The sequence below is a fragment of the Filicampus tigris genome, chromosome 14, assembly GCF_054856515.1.
Source record: "Filicampus tigris isolate MCC_2025a chromosome 14, RoL_Ftig_1.0, whole genome shotgun sequence".
Lineage (NCBI taxonomy): Eukaryota > Metazoa > Chordata > Actinopteri > Syngnathiformes > Syngnathidae > Filicampus > Filicampus tigris.
Window position 1 is genome coordinate 9,524,942 of NC_141230.1, and position 25,727 is coordinate 9,550,668.

Below are 25,727 nucleotides of genomic sequence, written 5' to 3' on the forward strand. Positions count from 1 at the left end.
GTGATTCACGTTAGATGGACTCATGACTTCTTCAGCAAGATGTTCAAATGCAAGTCATAGAAACCTGAGAGGAGTACCTCCAAATGGTGGACTAAATTCTGAGCTCAGACCAAGTCAAGGTCTAGCGCTTATCCTCACATGGGTCGCGGGCGTGCTGGAGCCTATCCCAGCTGTCATCAGGCAGTAGGTGGGGTACACCCTGAACTGGTTGCCAGCCAATCGCAGGGCACATAGAGACAAACAAACAACCGCACTCACAATCTCACCTAGGGGGAATTTAGAGTGACCAATTAACCTACCATGCATGTTTTTGGAATGTGGGAGGAAACCGGAGTACCCGGAGAAAACCCACGCAGGCACGGGGAGAACATGCAAACTCCACACAGAAAGGCCTGGGCCAGAATCGAACCCACGACCTCTGAACTGTGAGGCGGACGTGCTAACCAGTCGACGACCGTGCCGCCACGACCCATGGTCAATTGCCGTTAAATAAAGTTCAAGTATGTGCGCTCTTAGGCCCTGTTTTTTTTTCTCACATACTGTGGGCCGCTGTCACAGACTGTGTATGTGGCTATATTGAGTAATATGGAAAACTTGTTGCGATCACATGACCATAATGAGCCAATCAAATCATTTATTTACCTGAGGAGACTTTCCGAATTGATGTCATAGTTGGCTTGTTCAGAAGTTCGGAAAGTTGACTCAGGAAACAGACATTTTAAAAATGAATGGAAGGACCAGTACCAGAAGCCAGCACAAAACCACTTCAAAATGAAACACTACATGACTGACACCCCAACACAGACAAAATGATAGTTCGCTCATAATGGCATGGATTGTGGGGCACCATCGTAAGTGAACATAGATCGACATTTTGGTTGTAAAGGAATATCTCAATGTAGCCGCTTAAACGTAGCTCGAAGGTAAACAAAATCTGTTTTTAACTTGAAATGTGCAATGCAATGTCCAGAATCTACATGGTCTGCTTTACTTAAAAGTTAATCATAATTTGCCTGTTCAACGTTCCTTGAAATTTAGGACAGTGCCGCTTCGGGATGGATACCGAGCGCTGGTACTCAGCTGGCCCCACGGCTGAATTTTTAAAACTTGAAGTATGGATAATCTCCACCTCTAACAGTTCTATTAACAGTCTTTGAGAAATTACTCAATTTAATGTTAGATTTATTTCGGCTTTATGAACTTTATTTTTTGCAGCCCAACTGCAATTTCCAGCCTTGTTGCTTTTTTTTTTTTACTCTAATAACTGTTTATATAATATCTAGCAGTATAATAGTGATTTATTCAAATCATTTATTTTATCTTATTTTTTTTACTGTATATTTTTTTATTATTACATTTTTATTTACATTAATTTTGACGTAGTTAAAAGATAAGTGCATTTCTTTAAAAAAAATGTGAGTTCAAATATTTTTGTTTTGTCATTTTTCCAAACAAAAAAGTACTGATAAGAATGCTGTGAAGGCACTGGATTGATAAGCAGTGTCATTAAAACGAGTAATATCCATAAAATCTCATCGATACCCAACCCTAGTACTGCTTCATTTCGAAGTTTTGTATTGTTTGGGTAGCAGGCATCAAAATGCAATTTGTACTGAAATGTAGGCCGATCATGTTTGTGCAAATTTACTGGGTATTTAGCTTATTGGTGTATTTAAATGTGAACTATTCGAAGGGTTTGGATGGTTTTTTTTAAAAAGCACATCGTATTTCTGTTCTTGGAAATACATTTACCAGTATTCATGATCATGCATTGTTGGGATTGAAATTGTTTCCTTTACAGAAAATGTGCTTCTTTCATGGACAACAAAATGTCCAATTTGCAAAACCACAAATGTTATGAGAAGGAAAAGGAGATATGCGATTTTTACTTAGTTTGCTACGCATATAGAAACATTCCGTTGTTTTGATCTGTGTCCTAAGAAAATCTTTGCAACCCCTCAGAATTTTAATTGAAGATTCTTGCTTTAGAGTTTCTCCATTTAGATCCCATGCAAGAAGGAGGTACATTAAGAGAAACATGAGTTACTGAATACCGCTTGACTAAAGATTATCAGAGAGACGAATCAATAACTTCTTGAACAGTTCTTGAAAAGGGGCAATAGAATCATTTTTATACGTGAGTTTAAATAGTCATTTTTCTATGTGTGCCCTACAATTGATTGGGGACCAGTTTAGCATGTACCCGCATCTCGCTCAGAGTCAGCTGGGATAGATTTTGCCGAACCCGAGGTCCTAGTGAGGAGAAATGAATGGATGGATGGATGAGAATTACAAGTTGTGATGCCACCATTAATATGTAGACTGAGCTCCTGAAAAACATATGACACCGACTAAGACATGTTGCTCCTGTGGATCCAGAAAGAAACACAACCTGCTTTTAGCTAATTGGATCATAGATGTCCGGTCATTAATTTCAGTTTAATCAGCTTAAGCCTTGGCGGAGGTGTCCTTGTTTTACTTATAACTTTAGAATTATTTGAAAATGATATATTTGATACACTCCCTGTCCAACAAAACCTAGTGCCAAATTGCTTTGTAAAACACAACCCAGACGGCCCATTCTGGAAATGCATTACTGCCTTATGTCATGTTTATTTGGATTTTTATTTGGGTTTATTTGGATGCGAAGGCGGAGAACCTGATAGAGGCGTATTTTAAGACCAGCTGTGAGCACAAACAGTGCTTACAGCTGTCCACTGTTGATTGGATAGCATGGTTCAAACAGGGCTGATTTGCTGCATGATTGCAGTTGATGTTTTTTTCTTTTTCTTTTTTTTTTTCATTCGCCTCAGACTTTTATTTGTACAGGCCAGCCATTTACTGTCAATTCAGCCCTGCTACGGCAAGGCTTTGGTCCAGCTCTTAGCCACTGTAGAAACCACGGGTGATAGATTGGCCTGAGACCGGGACCACCTATATGCTGGGCAAGATGGGAACACAGTTCCCTCAAACAAATGCTGTGCCCCCTCAAATCAAATCCGCGCAAGATTCGAACACTGTTTTGTCCACTTCGTGCTGTGTGCTAGCTGTCTATGATCGACTGTTTGCAGTGAGACTGTATAAATGGCTACAAAGTCATTTAATGTTATAGTCTTCATAACTTGTGTGCCTTAAACATTTATTCATTTTGTATGTATTTGTATAATGTTGATTGAGTGTAATATACATGATTTGTACATGTGCAGTGTGATGCAGTCAGAAATGTGGAAAACAATGCGTGCATTTGATTCTGACTTTGTTCGACCATGTGAGTGCCATCCCAATAGGCATGCATGTAAACGCCTTCTTATGATAGCAATCGCCTGTTTTACAAAGTGGTTTGAGTGTTTATGTGACATTATGGAATCTTTTGCTGTGAAATTAGTCCGTCCGCCACCAGAAGTGATGCAATTTTGAGTTTCAGACATTTCATTCATCCTGTGAGAAAATTAAATTGACTCAGAAACAATATATTAATATCACAATTACACCCCAAAAAATATGAATATTTTCACAAGTGCCCTATAAAGGTTACTACAGGTAATCTATTAAATTTGGGTACCTTCATTCATCACTTTCAGGGGATTCTTTACATTACATATTGAGACAAAGTATGGTTACTGAGTAACATGTTCTCCCCGTGCCTGCGTGGGTTTTCTCCGGGTACTCCGGTTTCCTCCCACATTCCAAAAATATGGTTGGTAAGTTGATTGGGCACTCTAAATTGGCCCCAGGTGTGATTGTGAGTGCGGATGTTTGTCTCTGTGTGCCCTGCAATTGGCTGGCAACCAGTTCAGGGTGTCCCCCGCCTACTGCCCAAAGACAGCTGGGATAGGCTCCAGCACGCCCCGCGACCCTTGTGAGGAGAAGCGGTACAGATAATGGATGGATGGATGGATATATATATATATATATATATATATATATTTTTTTTTTTTATTTATTTTTATAGTTTGGACTCAGGATTTAGGATAACAGGATTTAGAGAACCTCATAAAATGATGTCTGCACCGAACCGCATGAGGTGGTTCCTCTAAGTTGTGTTCACTTGTGATTTTAATTTTTTTGTTTGTTTTTGTATCTGAAGTAATAAAAAAACAAAACATTGGGTGGCGTTTTTTTGTTTTAGTTTCATGTTCCTATTGTATTATTGTCAGTTGACCTATCCGGCTCATGTGATTTGTGCATGAGTGGTAATATCACAGTGACTGGAAAAACCAACCTTGCGATGCCGTTGGTGAAAGATAGCATGTGTACAGGATTATAGATTGTTCGGCTGTGTGTGTTAATAACCAGTAAATAGCGACACTCAAGTGCAAAAGTTTAAGTGCCCAGTTAACAATAGCCATTACCTGCTCCACCCAAGTGTGTTATTAGAGTGTTTTACACTACAGTAAGTAGTCAAAGATGCTGTGTGTAGCAATCACTGTCATGGTTCTGCTTTGTTGTTGCTTTCGGCTCCTGTGAGGGTGGTGGGCGTGTCGTTCTGCTGCACACCTGTTTCGAGTAATTATCAATGGACTATTTAAGGACTGCCAGACTAACAACACACTGTCGGATTATTCATCTTGCTCACGACTTTGTCCACAAGTGATTGAATTTTCTAGATTTTCTATGTAGTGATGGGTTGATGATACCTCATGGAGTGTGTTGACACAGTTCACGAACTGTGTTAACACTGTATTGATACTGTGTTGGTCAGTCAACACGGACCTCTGCTGTACATCAAAAATCATTGCAGGTCACGTTAGGTAATAAAGAATAAACTTGCATGCTGACCCAACATTAGCTTGTGAAATAATATTAAATCTTTATTCAATTGCCAGTTTTGTACTTAAAATTTGATCTTTGTATATTGTGTTTGCTCCATTTGTTTGCTGACTGAAGTTGTTGATGAGAAGAGTTCAAAATCTGCTTGTTTGTGTAAAGGCTCAAATGAGCATATAATATATAACAAATTTATCTAACACAATTTAGAGATAACGTGTAATTTATGTATGGGATTTTGTTAACCAAAATGTTCAATCTCCATCCAACAAACCCACAACATGTCGATAAAGTTTGTTTCCTTATAAACACAATTTGACACGGCACAGCCAAACGACACACTTCCTGTATTGGTGACATGATTTTTTTGGTTGAAGCGATACACGCACCAATACGGGGTTTCACACTTGAGATCTCGGCACAGTGCCGATTCACCAGTGTTGCCCGTCCCATCACTAGTTCTATGTTCGTACCCATTTTTCTCTTGCCAGGATTTTTCCATGTTCATGTAAGTAGTGTGTTTTGGTTTCTAGGTATATCCTCGGTTTGTATTCTTCGTGTTTGGATTTTTCTTGTCCTTTTGTGACAAGCAATTTCTGTTTATATCTTTCCTTGCCTTTTGCAAGCACTTTTTGTTTCATCTCTTTTTCCTGGTTTATGTTAACGAGCGTTTTGATTTGCACTTTGCCGGTATTGTGACCTCTTTTGTAAATAAATATTTTTTGTCAATTCTCATCTGAGTCTGCATTTATAGAATCCCCCTTCAGTCCGGAGTACTCGATTTAATCCTAACAATCACTAAATTAGCAGCATAATAATGACCAAAAATGGTCAAATAAAATAATGTCACATGATGCCCATTAACTTTTCTGCCTCAAGTACGCATGGCTAGAACTGGCTCTAGACACGTGGAGATGGACGGATGTGTGTGTGGAAGTGGGCGTTTACAGAGAAGAGAAAGTGACAGATCATTATTAAGAGTTCTTATCAGCATAGATCATTGACTCTCGTTGAAACCTATGAGAACACTGCTGCCTGCCTAAGATCTGATAATTACACTTCATTAGAGGATCAGGTAGAGATGAGGCTTGGAGTGAGAGGAGCAATTTCGGGTGATACAGGGCTTTGTATGAAAAGATGGTGGAACTTTAATTATGGAGGTACTGATGAGTTGGCTGCGGTGACCATATCTTTGTATGGCCTACAGCAAGTTATATATGAACAGCGTGAGAGATGTTAGCCAATGACCTGATACCGATTTAACATTCAGAGATCGCGCAAGAAGGTTGGGCCCAAAGAGAAACACAAATTATTTGGAGACAGAACCGATCAATCTTTGGTGCTGCCTGTAACAATATACGTGCATCAGCCAATGAGTTCATAAACAATGAGTGATATGACAGCCAATGATTAGATCAAGTTTCTACATTCGGAGACCATGCAGAAAGTGGGACTTACCTACAGATGGTGTTCAGTGAGATACAGGATGTAAGGATTGACATGTTGACAGACCAATAACTGAATGAAAAGTGAGTGCAATGCCAGCCAATGACTGTAGCTTTTTCTTTCAAATCCCAAGTGTAATATTAATTATAATACCATGTTTAGACTAGTGGGGCCACATAGAACATAATATTGTAAAGATTTTTTGGGTTGAATTCCTCTTGTGTGAGCCATAAAGACAAATATGGGTTACGAGGTGGCAAACTGACAATTTCAGTGATTAACTGTAATTGTTGACTGACCCATGAACTATGACTGATGGTTTTAAAATCCCAGACAGAGCCTTTTTCAAGTAACTAAAAGAGAATATCTGGCCGACGTTAACTCAAGCGACACGCGAACTCTATCATTGTGTGTTTATGCATGCATGTGGGTACATTTATTCAAGCTGCTGGCTCTGTTTTTATTGCCTTGGTGTTGTGTCAAATTTGTGTCAAAAACTCAATGTAATAATGCTCCGAGGTGCACACACATTTTAGTAGTTTGACAACCCCCATTGCCCACACCTATGGCCCTCACACATGTTCTGTAACATTGATGGTACATGAACTGCAAAAAAAGCTAGTTAAAAAAAATAGAAGAATGCTGCAGTCTCAGATGCTGCAGTGGATTTCACAAGCGCAGCCGCTCCGCAACATGTGCGTATGAAAGCCTGCCTCACAGTTGGGGCTTGTTTAGGAGTGGCCGAGCACAATCGTTATAAAAGGTGTGATGTCCCAGAGGTGTAGGCAGGATCGCGTGCGTGTGTTTGTGTGTGCTTGCACAGAGGGAAGGAGAGATGGTGACTGCAGTGTGCTTCCAGTGGGAAGCATTGATTTTCAAGCTCAGCATGGGGATGTGGGAAATGTCAGACTCTAATTGAGTTGATAAAAGCATTTTGAGTTTCATATCTAAATATCTACAGTACACACACACTCATGCACACACGTGCGCACAGACAAATACACACACAAAAGGGCTCCACTTTCGACAAGCCCCCAGTGGGAGGTCTGTGGAGGCCTGTGTGCACAATACTGTACCTAATCTTATGCATTTGAAGTTTGACCAGTCCAACATACTGAATATTTACAAGGTTTGTCTGCATACATCATTTATAAGCAGTCAAGAGGCAAGGCGGCAGTCACACCAAGCGGCAAAATTGTTTGGGGGTTGCTCACTTTCCAACATGAGGTTCAAATACAGTGTCCCCTATGGCTCAAAAAGACTTAACACTGTACTTTTTTCTGTTTATGATGTTTCTAATAGGAGTAGGAATGTCAGATCAACCTACAATACAATCTTAGAGCTATATAATGCTAGTGATATTGCAATATGATGTTTTGGCAATTGTGGATTTTGGAAGACAATCAGCAGTGATAAATAGTTAGAAATATCTAATTGCAGGAAAGAGGAAAAACTTCAAATATCAAATAAAGGAAAATTATGTAAGAAGAAAATATTATAGATAAATACAGTAGTAGGACTTTGCACAGTAACGGTATCAGTATGGATATTTTCATACCGGTATAGCTAAAGATATGATAGATTGTGATATTGAGATTTTATTTCCCCCAGCCCTGGTTTAACAGCAGTATTTGACATGTTACATGTTACACTTAATACTTTTCTTTTTTCAATACTCTAATGCAGGGGTCACCCACTCCGGTCCTCCAGGGCCGCGGTTGGTGACCCCTGCTCTAATGACTTGTACACACACCGAAGGAACAGTTGAGTACTGCTGTTATACAGTAACAACTGCATTGACTGAAAAACACATCTGATGATGCTCGAGTCAGAGAGCAGTTAGGAATGTTATGATGTTGTCCAATGGTGGTACATATAATGATTGACACTGACTGGTCAATGAACGCATGAATAGTGAGTGAGCTTCCTGCAGATGATGGCATAGGTTTTACAATCGGATTCCAAACAAGAAGGTTGAACCTATCTTCTGATGGCATCCAGTGTTTTTTTGTGTATTGATTGAAGTGTAGACCAACCAATGATTGCGTCAATAGTAAGATTGCAACCACTGACAATGTTGGTTCTGTTTTTGATCCTGGTCACTATCTTCTGCCAATTACTTCATAAATAGAAGTTTTTATATTTGGTTTCAATGTAAGAAGGCAGGATTTATTGTGAGTTATATTCAAGTTATTGGGTTTATTTATTATTTGAGGAATGTTTGCCGTCAATGTTATACATTAATGGCCACATTATGCCGCCGTCCCTGTGTGACCTATATCTTTGCTGCTGTAACAATGAAAATTTCCCCACAGTGGGATCAATAAAGGCATTCTTATCTTATCTTATCTTACTAAACAGCCAATCAGTGGTGTTGCCGTAATGCCAACTTTCCATTGATTTTTTATTTTTGTTTTACCTTTCTGAAAACGGAATCAATAAATATTGTTTTAATAGCCAGAGATTGGGAACTGGTTAGCACATCCGCCTCACAGTCCAGAGGTCATGGGTTCGATCCCGGCTCCGGCCTCCCTGTGTGGAGTTTGCATGTTCTCCCCGTGCCTGCGTGGGTATTCTCCGGGTTCTCCGGTTTCCTCCAACATTCCAAAAACATGGATGGTTGGTAGATTAGACTCTCTAAATTGCCCCTAGGTGTGATTGTGAGTGCGGATGTTTGTCTCTGTGTGCCCTGCGATTGGCTGGCAACCAATTCGGGGTGTCCCCCGCCTACTGCCCGAAGACAGCTGGGATAGGCTCCAGCACGCCGCGCGACCCTTGTGTGGATAAGCGGTATCGATAATGGATGGATGGATAGCCAGAGATTAAAATCTGCTGCATATACTGGTCTCAACTCTGTTAATAAGAGTTTGAATTGAACACATGCTTCTGCTTGTAAGTACACTGAAGGGGTCCTGGTCTCATTATTAGTAGCTATAATTAGGCAAAGTTTCACACATTGCGCCATGATGATGCTTTCTGTTTCGATTGCATTCTCACGTAACCACACTATTTTGTGGCCAAGCCCACTGGTAATTAGCAGCCGTAATTAGGCAGACAACTATTCATATAGGGAATGCGTGCATGTGTGACTTCCCTGCTAATTAAGAGTATTAATTACAATCATAGCTGTTCCTGTGAGACACCGTATCACTGCCAGTCGGGGCTCTTATGGCTTTATCTCACCCCGCCATCACCACCACCAACAACTCACTCTCTTACACCGTCATGTACTCCAAATATGCAGTACAACAGCAGCATATAAGACTTGCTGGTATTAGGCTGATAGCGGCCCATAGGTAGCTTGTGTATTGGGAGGGATTTGCATACCAATGTGCTTCCCATTCCTCAATGCAATTGGTAATATATAGTCAGCCCAACCAGACATTGTACAAGTGAAGCCAAAGCTAATTGTTTGAGTCCGCTGAATTTACAGTATTTATATCAGGATGAGCATTTGAATACATTTCCATAATCGACTAATTGGTCAATTTGCCAATTTTAGGGTTCAAAAAACACTATAAGGTATTTTAATATTAAGCATGTTTAACATTATGACCTGGTTAAGACAAACTTGAGTCATAAAAAGTTGCATGCGGGGGTCATGTAGAAAATAGGGGAGGGCCCTGAGGAGCTTCAGCACAAATATCTCTTCATAGAAAGTTAAAGAGCATTGCATTGCCTTTTTTATGAGCTTGATGCGTATTCCTGGTTAAATATCTTGCATTGCACTTTTTGGGGGTTCTGTTGTGCATCCTCAGCACATAGAAGAGTCTGACATCATTTATGGAGCGTTTTACAGCCCGCTCCCAGATGCAATGCGAGTTGTTGCATTTCAATATTGCAGGAGTGTTGCCTGCTGAGGCCAAGATGGCACACACATGTTCTGAATACGCAACAAAAGCACGAGAGGGAGCGTGCTTACCACAGATGCAAATTTGTGATATGGAGTGATATAGTTTTATTAATATTCCTTTTGCAAAATATATGATGAATAATGACTGCACTTATGAAACGCCAGTTAGATCATATTAAATATTGATCACAATAAAATTCGCTCATATATTCAGCCCTTAATTTAATTGAATAAAAACATAAATTGACTAGAAATGAAAATAAATGTTATTTAATTTCTAGTCATTATTCTTCAAATGAGAATTAAATGTACATAAAGATCTGTTGACCTATCAAAACTAGCTGGCTAGAATGGAACACACTCACGCTGATGATACAACACCCATAATGCACTGCTACAGGCCCTTAAAGGGAAGTCAACCCAAACATATTTTTTTCTAGAATATGTTCTATACAAGCCCAATAGTTGAAACAAGGCACTCTGATAAATATTGCATTTGTGGAATAAAAATTAATCCACCCCTTTTTGGCCATCTCGTCATCTCATCTTCTAGCCATTGTGTCACTTCTGTCGACTGAAAATGACATCACAACTGCTCAGGGCTCAGGCAACGACCAATCATGGTTAAGCTTCAGAAAACAAGTCAGCTGTTTTCATGAACTCATTTAAAGGGGGCACTCTAAAGCAGGTGTGCTATATGTGATTATTCTTCGTGAATACCTTTTACAACCTACAATTGACCATTTGCCAAATATGTTTGCTTTGGAAATGACATTGTTATTGTGTATGTTACTTAATTGAATATCGCTTTACACTGTTGAAAGAGTGACCAATAAATTTGCAAGCAACGTATTCATATTTAGAGATTTAAAAAACATTGTACTACATGTAGTTCATTGACCTCTTGTTGTAAGACTGAAAGCTGAAAAATAGGTCAGACAAGATGGTGCCCATATATAGGAATGCCAGAAGGTAGGACACTAATGTGAAGTTTTTGACACTCACGCACATTCTCCCATTCTGTTGCGTTGAAAGCAAATGTCAGCAAGTACTGATTACGGTTCCTGTGTCGTTTGTTCACAGTGGATGGCTGCACAGACTGGTCAGTGGACTACCTGAAGTACCAGGTGCTGCAGGGCGAGCCGGTGCGGCTAAAGTGCGCCCTCTTTTATGGCTACATCCGCGCCAACTACAGCCAGGCTCAGAGCGTCGGCCTCAGCCTCATGTGGTACCGCAGCTCGGGCCTGGGCCACAGCGACTTCGAGGAGCCCATCTCCTTCGATGGCGTGCGCATGAGCAAGGAGGAGGACGCCATCTGGTTCAGACCTGCTGACCTTCAGGACGTTGGACTCTACTCCTGCGTGTTACGGTAAGATGGTGAAAATTTGTGGATAATTGTTTAACACAGAAGCTTAGTATGGAGCAAGAAGGCACACTCGGTTACAGCTGTACATACTACTTTTCAGTTCGGTTTGAGTGTTTTTCATACAAATGTTTATTGTTATTAATTATGACTTTACAACCACATAGGCATAGTTTAGTAATGGACTACGCCGCGTTCCGACTTACAAACAAACAGCTTTATTTCGGCACAAGAGGAATGGAATTCTGTCGTCAACCAGAGGCCCACCCGTACAGTTGAACCTCTGTCGTCGAATGCTCCGAAACTTGGATGGAGACCCAGCTACGATGGGCGGGTGTCATAAATTGAAATTTGAAAGTCTCTCTCTCTGGGAACTAATGGTCGAGAGCCACAATGCGGCTAACTTTTGTGCTCACGGTCTATTGATTTTGGAGACGGACCAGGTAATTTATAGATGAGGTTGAAAAAAATACAATGGGTTTAAAACATGGAAAATAGTTTAATTGAAAAATATAATAATCATTTGTTTTCATTTTAAAATGGTCTTATTCATAATGAATTTAAATCAAATCAACTTACCAATTTTTAATACATTTACAGTAATTAAAACACGTGAAAGGTAATTGTTTTGAATTTCTGCAGTGAATCTCGTTAGGTTGGGCAGATGCATCTAATTGTGTGGCAGTTTAGTGTACAAAGCACACACTCAAGTTATAAGTAGCAGTCTGTTGCAATCGAGGTGCGTAATAAGATTAAGATGCACAGTGGTGTCGCGGTAACTTATTAACCTTTGCGGCGGATAACATCCTTCAATAATTGGCTCATTGCAGCTCTTCATTTCTCAGAGTTTTTAATAAATTGGGTTAAAGGCCTCTTAAGGAACCAGAGAGGCTTGAAGTGCGCTCTCTAAGTGTGCCTGTGCGATGGAGAATCTCTGATTGATGCTCCCGCAGTTTTGTGCAACAAATGAATGTTTTTTTTGAATATCTGACTGTGGAATGTTTTTCTTAAAAGTTAGAATCCTGAGCCCACTGTAAGTCTGCTGTCAGAAAGTGCCCGGGGTTTCTTAATGTGCGTTGAAGCTGCTGGGACTTTTTCAGATGGCACAATGTGAGAGATTTTCCTCTGAGCTGAAATCGATTGTCTTTTTTGTCAGAGTGTAAGCCTTTGAGTCACACTTGTGACCTGAGCATGCCCACCTGAATGCTCCTGTCTTTATGCTTCATTGCGTACCTCCATGCAGACTTTATCAACCTCAAAACCGAGGCGGGTGGACTTCACATGTACTTTTCAGCTGTATGAAGGACCAATATAGTGTAAAACTTAATCAGCGAATTATGTACTGGCACTGGAGCTCTATTATGCATGTTTTCACAATTCAAACAGTTCTGAGTGTCTTAAATTTCATTATTTGTGACATGCATTAGTAAAAATACCTCAGGGGTCAGGAAGAACACCCTACTTGTTGTCTTGCTGAAATAACCAATTTAAAGGTGCTAACCTTGTTTCATGCAAGTGACTGTCCTTACCAGCCCAAATACTGCTGGGTCGATGGGGAGTCTGGCTTTCGTTTCCATGATGAAAGAGGTCAGAGTACTACACTCTGTGTAGATAACCACTTGAATAACGCTAATCAGTACGTTCAAAAAAAAAATCACTGCAGCTCTGCTTACAATTTGGCTTTGATGGCATAGCAGAGGCGTCACAGAACCCATGAAGGATGTACCCACATCCCTGTTTCTGCATAATAGTACCTCTGCATGATAGTGTTTCGGACTCCAGCCCTCGCATCTTCACTTTGCCTCGCTCGCTCACGTCACATGCAAAGAAAGTTGGTGAGCGGGAGGTTATTATGATAATTATAAGCACTTCCGCAGAACGGCTCGCTCAAAGACACATTTTCAGAAATAGAGAGATAAATAATGTATTGGGTTGTTTAATTTCCAGATACTCAATACACACAGTTAAAAAGTCAATTTTCCATTACAATAGATGTCGCCTTTAACTGTTGACACGAGGTGAGGTAAATGTGCGGTGGCTTGTGTTTACCTGGGACGAAATGCAATAAAGTTTGTCTTTTGGCTTTAGTTTTAATGCTCACTGAACCGAGGTCTCGTGAGGTTTACTGACATGTCCTTTTTCTCTTTTTTGGGGGACACATTTTTAATGAAAACTTAGTCAAACTCCAAATTGTAGATTTCATAGAGTTCCACTTTGGATGCTCCACTGTGTATTGTTTTATTCCACAGCTGCAACGTATTATTATACCTGTATGACCGTTATGAATGGTAAAGGGGAGCATACTGCGGAAATGAGTCTCTGGAGTGCCCGCCCGCCCATCAACTGTGAAATTACACAACCAAGTACATTTTTGTGAGCTGAAAATGTGTCTCGAACCAAGCCTGTCCTCCAGCATTTCCTTTCCACTCATGAATTGACTGTTACCTGAGCGTGTAACCGCTATTTTCATACGGAACTGCTATCATGTCACCACCAACAGCAAAGAAGAGCTGCCGTGTTGTTGGATGCACAGATTGGTGTTATCTGTGCAAGCTTCAGATAACCGGCACCTAAAAACATGACATAATGTTACATGGTAGTAATCATAAGCATAGCCGCCACAATGTAATGTGTGTGCCTCAATACGAAGAACACATTGATATGATGATCAAGCAAGCATTCAGTAACATCCTGTTTGTATCTTCTCGCCTACTTGGTCAAAAGTCTCCTCTTGCTCTGGGTGCAATTCCAATTCAAGCGTACTGCATATGACTGCGCTGCTGTATTTTCCTCAGCAGCCAGGTTTCTCTCAGGATTCAGACTCAGTTAGTTGTCCTGGTAAGCCTAACACGTACACCCCGCTATGTCTCAATGTGAATTGAATTGTGGCTCTTTTACATGAGTCATGTTATTAGGAAAATTATTTTGAGGAAAAATAATATTTTCTTTAATATATTATTGATACTTTGCTTGTACAACTAAAGTTTTTATGATGGAGACCGTTTAACTCTGGAACTATCGACAGTAGGTCTGCTCAATATAGTATAACGAAAAAATAATGTCATCGTGATAGTGGGGCAAGACGCACGATAAATTGATTCTTTCATATAAATTATATAATGAAAAAACAGTGAAGGCGGCTTCATCTCTGTTTCGTCTGCATCTACCTCCTCCCTCCCCTCACCTGTTTTAATGGGGGCAACGCTGATTTGGGATCAGTTATAATAATCCTAATATTGAATCTGTCATGTGAAGTGGTTCAATCCATGTGTCTCTGTCATCGTGCATGTGATAATTAACGTGTGGAGAATCACATCACACCTTATTCAACTCCTGCAGTCATATCAAGCGTGACACAGGTGAAACACTCAACAGTAAATCGACCTCTGGCTGTCCATCAATGCAGCGACCTTGCACACACACCCTACTACAATGTCACTGTGTGTGTGGATGTTTAACAAATACATCTGTCTGCTCCCAGTGGACCTCAATGGCTCAGCTGTGTTTTTTCTGATCAAATTTGCGTTGCTTAACAAGGTAGGCGATTGCCCACATATGCAAATATGTGTTAACAATGCATGATTTTACATATCTTTCAAGTGGACATGATTGGCCTCAAGTGCTCTCGCTCCCTACTCTTACTACCTTACAAGTCATTGCTCTTGCACGGGGTTGCCTCTTTTTGCTTATGGCAGTATTTTCCGCTTGCACCTTTTGTTGTCCCCTATGTGATAGAGCAGCTAACTAAAAGTTATTGTGGTCAATTTCAACAATTTCAAAACAACTACAGTAAATAGCTTTAATACGGAGTATTGTCGGTTTATATGAACTTTTCATGCAAGGACGTCTCCACACCACTTGCCTGCCTTATACACCCGCTATGAAAAGCAAAAAGAGCATTTATTTGATTGGCCCTGAGGAGTTACAATGCAAAAAAATATTCAGAGTATTTTCCCGTATGCACACATTTACAACTTTAAAAAATAAGAAAAGTGTCCTGTAAATTCCCCAAAGGTTGTGCAAGTTAAATTACACAAGTATGGGTCGAAATAATGAAATGATATGTCTGGGTTTGTATTTAGGCAATTCCGGAACCAGTTTCAGTCCGCTTAGTGAAGTCTCCTGTTGTGCTAGATTGTCTTTGTTCACTCCTTGCACCCATTCTCCTGCTGCTGCCTTTACATTTGTCTTTCACACTCGGCGCACGCTATATGAGTGTGCGTGTTTTATAGCTTCAGGTGGGTCAAAAGTGTTTATATGAAAGAGGTGACTCCCTTATTGCTTCCATGACCTGAGTAGATCATATGAAACCCCTGTCATTTGCAATGAATGGGAGCATCTGGTGAGCCTGGCAAAGTAATGTAATGAAATGGAATGAAAAGCCAGTATGGACCTCTTCTCAAGAATGACCAGGATCACTCAGGCAGGGCAAAGTGGTGCAATACTGTACACTATATGAACACAAGTGTCAGGATGGCTGGCTAACATACCTGCATTAAATGAAAAGTGGGAAGACTTTCTGAAAAATGTTGTCCTTGGAATTTTGCTTGCATTTATGGAAAGTAGCGTTTGTGAGAATGTTGAGGGCTCACAATCTGTGTTGTGGCTTATCTCAAAGAGGTTTCCAGTCTAGTTCTTCCGCACCAAACTCATCCAAGCATTTTTTTACTGACCTTGCTCTGTGTACTAGGACACATGCTGGACAAAGCAAGGATTTAGTTGGAAGTCCAGACACATTTGCCATGGGTTACTATGGTACCAATGTAAAACACAAAAAATGTCAACATCTCTCCATACAAGCACTTGCTTGCTGTCAAGTTGTTGTGTTGAACTCCCCCGTGACAGGATTCAGTTCAGTCTCTGGCCTCTATGGCTCAGCTAGCCTGCAAAGTTGACATGTCAGAACTGAATCTCCACCTCCGCCTTGAACAAATCAAATTCCTTTTACGGGTCATGTAAAGTGCCTCCGTTCGGCTCTTACGCCACCGCGTAAATTGTATGGTTGACATGGCTCCCTGTGATGAAGGTGGAAAAACAGACTTTAACATGCACTGTGTAACATTTTAAGATAGTATTTAATGGTTTAAAATTGTGCATTTCAAGCCTGTTCCAGCTCTGACACTAGGACCAATGGCTGAAACTTTGTCACTCAAAAATTCCACCTGTATTCAACATCAGTTGTTTACAAACCGAAATGTCTGGATCAAAGACAAAATGTGCATAAATGCGTTTTAGAACACCTGCACCTTTTCGTGCTGTTTTAACCATGCATTGCTTATATCAAGTTAGATATAATCTAGATATGACAGAATAAAATCTAATGAAGGGATGGCTTTGTGAAAAAAGTCTTGGTTTTATGCCCATGCTGACATTTTAGACTTAGACAAGGCGAGATGTGTTTGTGCTATCTCGACTGATGAATTTTGCGACGCAGCGCAATAAGCGATGCACGCTGCCACATTACTGCTCGACCTTATTAATGCTTCGGTGAATGAATGGCAGCAAATCCCTGCAGCCAAGTTGTTATAGCAACCAAAGGTGCCCTTGCGCTTTTTTTGCGTGCCCATATATTTTGGATGCCGAGCATTGTCGATGCGGTGGACACAGGTTGCTTTGTAATGGCTCATATAATGACGATGACGATGATGATGAATGTGGTATTAAAATAGCATTGAGTGAGAGACAGCGGGTGAGGGGTACCTCCTCCAGCAGAAAAATTCATCACAGTTTCAGTGTGTTGATGGTTGCTAGGAAACGAGGAAACGGGGGTGGGTTCGGGTTGTCCATTCTTGTCCTTCCTGTTGGGAGGCCCGAGGGTTTGTCTCCTTTCTTATTAGCATTCCCAAGCCCTGGCTGACTACCCCCTAACACCTCCTATCACTCCTCCATAAATCCTATAGTGGTCGCGAGTGTGAATTATTGACTCACTAAAGATGCTGAATACGTAGTTACTTGTAAAGCCACAAACGTTGTGAAACAGCGGGAGGGGCCGAGCAGAGGTTAATGAAAATTACTGGAAGGACTTTACAGGGAAGAGCACTCAGTAGCGCACTGATCCCCGTTAAGGCCAAACATCTACTGTATGTAGGCTACTGTGGGGGGCAGCAAGATTACAGTGGTGTTCCTCTACTATATTAAGGCGGTGATGAACCTGGATTTGAATGTAAATCATATAACGCAGGACACATTTGTGAAAAATCACTTCAATTAAAAGCAATCCAGAGCATGATAACCAATGAAGCAGAACTGGATCCTATTAAGGCATAGGAAAAGGTTTGTGAATTCACTCAGACAAATTAATGTCATCAAGTTGCTAATCTAAATAGCATTTAGATGAAAGCCCAGTGGCCAATGATTCACATGAAATGAACAAAAACAAAAGAAAACTTTTATTTATTTATCTTTCTTTTATTATTACTACTATTGTTTTTTAACATAGATGATAAGATTGGGCATTGCCTGTATAGTTAAATAAAGGTTTCATGATGGCAAAGGTTTCATCTTGGAAAGAAGTGATTAAATCTACGCGATTTCCTTTGGGAAAATGGGTTTTGAAATTATAATAATTGAAAGTCAAGCATCATCGTGAAATAGATATTTGGTTCCACTGTAACAATATTGAACATGGCCTCAGAGTCAGAGTCAATTTCATTGCCCCACAGCAGTGAAATTTGCTTTGCAGTGTAGGATGACAATAATAACAATCATGCCAGCAGGCAGATATCTAAATAAGACAATTAAAGTGTCATGTCATCTTTCACACCATTTATCATGTACAGGGTCACAGGGAGGTGCTGGAGCCTATCGCAGCTGACTATGGACGAAAAGCAGACTACACCCTGAACTGGTCGTCAGCCAGTTGCAGGGCACACACACAGACACAGTCACTGAATGGGAATCGATCCCACGCTGCCCGCACACAACCCAGGCGAGAGTACCGCTACACCATCAGCGACCAATCAAAAAGTATGCCACCGAAATGAGTAAGAGAATGAAGTGATTCAAACAATGCAGGCAGGTTCATTGTTAGAAGATAAATATTTGTAACTGGACTCGTGATAAAGGAAAATTTTGATTTGTTGCTTGTTTTGACCCGCACGAGCCTATCGTGTCCAGATGTGAGAAGAACAAATTCTTCCAATAGAGGGTGATCAGGGCTGGCAGAGATTTTCTGTGACTTTTTCTGGACTCGACCCTCGTAAATGCCTGTCAAAGAAAGTTGCTGAGTGTCAATTATTCCACTGGCCGCCAATGTCTGCTCCCATTTTTTGCTCTGCGCTGCTAACTTGCCTTAACACAAACCAATATAAAAAGTTAACTTTCATACAATACATCATTTGGCGGTGGTTGGGGCATGAGCGAGAGAAGTACTTCTCCACTTTTGTCTTTCTATCATTTAACCAAAGAAAGGGGTTTATTGCACCACGTCACAAAATCAGTCAGAACTAGTTCATGGTCGACTTCACCTTCCTGGAGAAGACTTTGTCATCGGCAAAACTTCAGATGATGCCTGCCTTTGTGGTGGCTCCTGTAATCATTAGGGGGACAGAACATACCCCTGTGGCGAGCCTGTTGACGACAACTTTGTTCAGGAAAGGGCACTATTCACTCTGACTGCCTTCAGCCGGCAATTTTACAGAATCATTCATTGAGATTAAAATCAGACATAAACTTGTTGGCTAAAATATGAGGCTGAATGGTGTTAAAAGTTGACCAGTCTACATATAAAAGTCCTGTGTGGGTTTTTGTGTGCTCCAGGTGCTTGTTCAATTAAAGAGAGTGAGTGTAGCGTCATCCTACCCTATTCTTTCCTAATATGCAAATTGCATTGGAACAAGCTGGCTCTGGACCTTCTCCATCAGAGTTTGTTCGACCAGTCATTTAAAAACTAGTTATTTTTCCCGTACACCATTTATTTAACATGTGGTTTTGCAAAGTTGGGATGGTATGGAACGGGTATTTATGCATCTTGACCCATAATGCGGTTGAACTCACTCAAATCGTTTTCCATCAGCATGTAAGGTTTCAAAAGACAACATAGCATTTATCTCTGAATTTCTGAACTCCTTACAAACCACTTTTGTATTGATTGATGCCTATGGGGTTTTGGGCCATAATTGATGTCACAGTGTTCTCATTTAGATCAATTTTAGACTCAACAGTACCGCCAGTATTACACTCATTTCACAATTGCAATTTCTTGGAAAAAGACTTTCCTATTCATGTTTGTAATAAATTGTCTGCTGTGCTCTTTATCAACAATATGTAGGCATACAAGGTGTAAAAGTTCTAGGACTGGTGATACAAAAGATGTACAAAGTATGACTCGAGGCCTGGAGCATTTATGACACACATTTTATAGCGATGGTTTAAAGTTATTGTACACAATTGATCAACATAATACTTTAGTAAGAAGTTTGCATATCACCTTGGGTCTTTCTATGAGAAGTTGGATTTTCTATCTGGTTTCTCTCCATGTACTCGGCTTTATTGATTACTGTAAATTGTGCATTGGTGTCAATGCGAGTGGATGGCTTGATCTATTCTGTGATTGGCAGGTGATATGTCCAGGATTTGCTGCTACTTCTTTTCGTAATTCGGATGGGCTACGCTCAGTTTAATCCATAACTTTGAAGGGTATAATCTGTTTAGAAAACCAGTATGAACGAAAGCAATATACAGTATACAAAAGCAGCATGGTTTGAAAACTCTAAATGTGTAACCAAGGGTACTTTTTTCCCTATCCGCAGGAACTCCACTTATTGCATGAAGGTGTCCATGTCGTTAACAGTCGCAGAAAATGACACTAACCTGTGCTACAACTCCAACATGCGACGGATGGAGAAGGCTGAGCTCAGCAAGAGCAAAGACATCCTGTGCCCTGACATTGACGACTACATTGAGCCCGGCAAAGAACCAGATATTACCTGGTACAAGGTGAGTGAGGTTAACATTTGAGGCATATAATGGAAAGTTTAGAAATATACTCTGAAATGTCTGCCTCCACACCAAGTCTGAAATTAAACAGCCTTGTAAATATTTTGTAATCTGCCTATTTTTAAAAAGTGTAGCGTTACATAATAAGCATCCCTACGCTGGGTTTTTCCTACCATGACAAGATCAGATCAACCCACATACCCCATTGGTGCAATGCCATGCTATCATTCATTCATTCATTCATTCATTCATTCATTATCCATACCGCTTATCCTCACAAGGGTCGCGGGCGTGCTGGAGCCTATTCCAGCTGTCTATGGGCAGTACTCGGGGGACACCCTGAATTGGTTGCCAGCCAATCGCAGGGCACACAGAGACAAACAAACATCCGCACTCACAATCACACTTAAGGGCAATTTAGAGTGTCCAATCAACCTACCATGCATGTTTTTAGAATGTGTGAGGAAACCAGAGTACCCGGAGAAAACCCACGCAGGCACGGGGAGAACATGCAAACTCCACACAGGTAGGCCGGAACCGAGATCGAACCCATGATGTCTGAACTGTGAGGCGGACGTGCTAACCAGTCGACCACCGTGCCGCCCAAGGGTGTCTAAAATGTTCTATAATTCTTCATCCTTTGCGTATATTGGCAAAAGCATGTAGCGAAAATGGGGGTCACTCGTAAGAGTGTCAATAGTTTGTAGCGGCCGGGAGCAATGCCTGCATTACTCCTGCCCGCCTATAGGGGCACCACGTCAACGTTTTATATTATTTAGAGGGGAATTTGACGAAAAAAACTCATTAAATCAGTCATAAAATGTGAAGGTGCTACAATGTAATAAATTGTGAGCTCTTGGAATAAAATACAGATAAATACCTTGACCCAAACACACACAATTCACGCTTGACTTCTGTATACAGACAATGTTTATTAATTATTCTAATATACAAGAAAACACTATGATATAACAAGCCTAAATAAATGAAGAAAAAAAATAAGAAAACAAATATCAAAATTAACTGGGAGGAAAGGAAAAAGGGGGCGTCTGATAGGTGAGCGTAAGTACAACTATAGTCAAGTCAGCGGACTTTATAAAATGCACAAAGTTTGCTAGCGTTCACGATCAATTTGTATGCACCCACTGTGAAAAGCCTCGGCGAGTCACACAGTAGTCACTTACATTTGCTGAAGCTCACGTGATGAGCAAAGAGGGGAAGGACCTTCACTCATTTGCAGATGGAAGAACAACCAAAAATAAGGAAAAATAGAAGAAGGCTGCTTGGAGCGAGACCAAAGCTTGGTTGGGTTCTCATGTAGTCCGGCCACTGCGCGGTGTAGGGCTCCAAAAGGGGGCAACACTGGCGTGTTGCTTGAGCGTTTGCTGCCTCGCCGGAATTTGGCGCGTCTACCACGGGTGTGGCGATGAAGGTTTGGAGGACTCCAATTTTCAGCTTTGTGCCAGTCAACCGCGGGTGATTTTCGATGCGTGGGAGTGCAACCAAAAATGCAGGCAAAAGATTAAAATAAATTGAGAGGTGAAAGAGAGAGTTTGAGAAGTTTCTTTTGAAAGGAGGATCTCGTGTTTTGGAGAGGGTGAGATTTTTGAAGAGCCAATTCATGAAGAGATTCTTTTGAGAGAGCGTCAAGTTGAGAGAGAGAGAGAGAGAGAGAAAGAGAGAGAGAGAGAGAGAGAGAGAGAGAGAGAGAGAGAGAGAGAGAGACAAAGGTCAGGCCTTTTTATCTCCTTAAGAAAAAGGGGAGGGGTTGAGGTGTCCACCCCCCCAGCTCAGGTTTCAGTTGTTGAGCCTCAATTCATGACAATAAAGTTAGATTTGAGTATTAAATTCCTGTTTAAAACCTTTGTGCATTTCACAATTCATACTTCAGATGGAAACATCTCGTTATGTCTGCGTCCAAAGTTAGGAGTCAAAGATATGAGTTTAACCCAACATCCATCCATCCATCCATTATTGATACCGCTTATCCTCACAAGGGTCGCGGGGCATGCTGGAGCCTATCCCAGCTGTATTTGGGCAGTAGGCGAGGGACACCCTGAATTGGTTGCCAGCCAATCGCAGGGCACACAAAGACAAACATCCGCACTCACAATCACACCTAGGGGCAATTTTAGAGAGTCCAATCAACTTACCATGCATGTTTTTGGAATGTGGGAGGAAACCGGAGTACCCGGAGAAAACCCACGCAGGCACGGGGAGAACATGCAAACTCCACACAGGGAGGCCGTGGCCGGGATCGAACCCACGACCTCTGAACTGTGAGGCGGACGTGCTAACCAGTCGACCACGAGGCTCCAAAAAGTCTGTTTTAAGGCCATTCGAATCCACATCCGTTGTCTGGAGAGGTTTTCAGGTGACAACAAATGTCTCCCTATCAGGATTTTGGGTCTTCCTGAGTCCTAGCATGTCCTTGTTAAGTCAAATGGCAGGGGACCCTGGTGATTCCATTGTTTTGAAGTCGGGCTGGAGCAGACTTGATGGCATCTGGCTGAACCTTGTCTCCAGCCTTGAAGATGTGGTCCAAATGAAGGCATGTTCACTACAAGCATGTCAAAGAAATGTTATTACCGCACAAACGAATTTTTCAAAATTGTTAAAAATATGTATAATACGTCTCATTTAAGGCCAATTCAGAACTGTGGTGATTTTGTGAGCAGCATTTAAGAGGTCTCTGTTTATACTCTTGAGAAACATTTGTAAAAGATTAATTGTTTTGTTTTCATCAAATTTGTCTTTCAAAATTTAAATAGTCTTTGCAGATCAATTAAGTAGATTGTGAATGGATGCAAATCACGGCTGTGTATCACGTACTGTATCACAGTGCATTTTGCACACAACACAACACAAAGAGGGGAACTGATGTAATGTCACCCTTCTTAGGTGAGGAGCTGAGAAACAAGTGGGTTTCCTACAAAGGCTCATCGTCACAATTTAGGATGTGGCAGCCTGCTTCTTTCCTGGGTTCTCGCCTCTCCAGGGTTTGGCAATGCTTGCAGACATCGCAGAGCACCCTGGTGAAAGGTTCAGGCCAGACTAATCACAGGCAGATCAGCAGTAGATTAGCTGGACAGCCACGACCTCTAGGTTTTCCCAGAATTCAATTACCTTCCAGGTAATGACAGTGAGCGTTGGAAACTGGAGTTATTTGGACCACTGTGGGGCCACCGTGATTGAATTCTAAGAATGCCGGGAGCAACGGAGGAATGGAATCCACAGAGCCATCAATGTCCTGGCCTGAGTGCCTAAGATCTTGTCTCAGTCACACATTAATGTATACACATGCAGACTAAGCACACACATTTGTCATTAGTATTGCACATAAAAGATAGTTAAGTTCAATAAACATGAGCCATAATTGCACGGTAGAGGCCCCAAATGCAGGGAGGCAGGAGAAGGAGCGTATTGAAGAAAATATTTATTAACAAAAATCCAAAACTCCAAGTAGCAAAGAATCACTAGAGAACCAAAACACAACACCAGGAGAAACAAAAAAACACGACAGCGACAACGATCCGACAAGGACTGAACGAAAACTAGGAATTTAAATACAGGCATACTGACGAGACAACGAGAAACACCTGGACCAGATACACAAGGTAGGAAGGAGCTGATTGGCTAACACTAGGGGGTGAAATGCACACAATCACTGATGTGACAGACACAGAAATACTGAGAAAACAAAACTAAAAAAGCCCAAACACGACAACATCAACGTACATTGTGGTTAAGCAACACATTAAACTCAAAATACCTGCTCAGCTCTGGTCCTTAAAAATGGCCATGGATTAAACCCCGGTAGTGAATTTTCTTTCAACCATGTGAGACGGTTAGTTGAAGCCCTTAGTCTAACCAGATTATGCTGTAATTCCCAGGAATGTCATCCAAAGCAGTGGCGTGCCAGCATCATCCAGAAAAGAGACATTCTGACCTTCCAGGAGGTGAAGGAAGACGACATTGGAAATTACACCTGCGAGGTCCAGTTTGGCGGCTTTGTGGTCAGGAGGACGACGGAACTCGCCGTTACTGGTAAGAGGTGCTCGGAGTGACGAAAAGGCATGTCACGAGTCGGATGCTGCGGGAAGTGTGGTTAATGTTGGATGAATAAGCGTTAGTCGTTTGCACTGGAGGGGTATTTGAGGCAATGAATTGATGGCAAACACACAAAATGCACACCGCTGAGCACTGCTGCAACATCCCGCTGTTGCGCTAATTGCTGCGGGAGGCTGGGGCCGGCCCGCTACCACGTTTCTGCTTCCTCTTCCACCTCAACACTTTCTAGTCAATCTATTGGCAGTAAAATACTGTCCTTAAGATACTAGGTTAACACACACATATGCACAGTGCACACAGACACGTGCTGAGCTCCAAGTGCAAAGGCCAAGGTCAGGGGATTTGTTGTACCGGTGATCTGCTGTTTCTTATAGGGCAACGACTTTGAGGCTAAATCTCCTTCTCCTTTTTATTCTTGACAACCTGGTCTAATTATTCACGGCCATTTTGAATAATTGATTGTCAACTTCAAATTTGAGTTCATGCTACAACACTGTGTTAATTAGTGTGGTTGTTTGTAATGTCATGTCATGTCATCTTCCAAACCGCTTATCCTATATAGGGTCGCGGGAAGTTGCTGGAGCCTATCCCAGCCGTCAATGGGCGAAGGCAGACTACACCCCGAACTGGTCGCCAGCCAGTCGCAGGGCAGTTGTTTGTAATGTTTTTTTTGTAATGTAAAAAAAAATAAAATAAATGAGACTATTGAGAAATTGTACTGGAATAAAATCATAGACGGGTCTATGTATTAATCTGTAAATTAATCAACATAGGTAAGAAGTATGCACTACTCAGAAAAGTTGGGGATTCTAAGCTTCATCATAACCTTTAAAGCTGAACTTTATTCACTTTATTCAACCTTCTCTAAATCTTTTCAATACACTTATCCAACTGTTCAATGTGTCAATACGTTTTGCACAGCTGGCTGTTCTGTAAGAAGGAGCTGAACTGCAAATTGGCTATTTTTCACATCTGGGGACCAAGGCAACATTTAACAATTGATCAACAGTACATTCCATCGTGAGGCTTTAAACAGGATGTTCACAGAGGGAAGTGAGCTGAGCGTGTCATCAACAGGTTGCTGTCATCAACAGGTTGCTACAGATAGGCTGGAAGAGTCACAGGAAGGCACAAAAGAGGATGGGCGTGTTACCACTATGAGTGTGTCTGCAAGTGCAAATTAAATGACTGACTCTTTGCCAGTGGTTTCTCCTGTCTCTGATTGGTTATTTTTCCTCAGGCGCGGTGGGTTCTTGCAAATATAATTAGAGCCGCGATATGGGGGCTTTG

General features: G+C 41.3%; 1 protein-coding gene across 4 annotated transcripts in view; it reads left to right on the forward strand.

Moving 5' to 3' along the window:
* il1rapl1a (interleukin 1 receptor accessory protein-like 1a) overlaps positions 1-25,727 on the forward strand; it is a 271,904-nt gene that overhangs the window by 128,005 nt on the left and 118,172 nt on the right. For all 4 annotated transcript variants that reach the window (XM_086052044.1, XM_086052047.1, XM_086052048.1 and 1 more), the window contains 3 exons: positions 11,150-11,435; positions 20,180-20,366; positions 24,260-24,413. In XM_086052044.1, the coding sequence (XP_085908170.1) occupies positions 11,150-11,435; positions 20,180-20,366; positions 24,260-24,413 (627 nt within the window). The remainder of the gene's footprint in view (positions 1-11,149; positions 11,436-20,179; positions 20,367-24,259; positions 24,414-25,727) is intronic.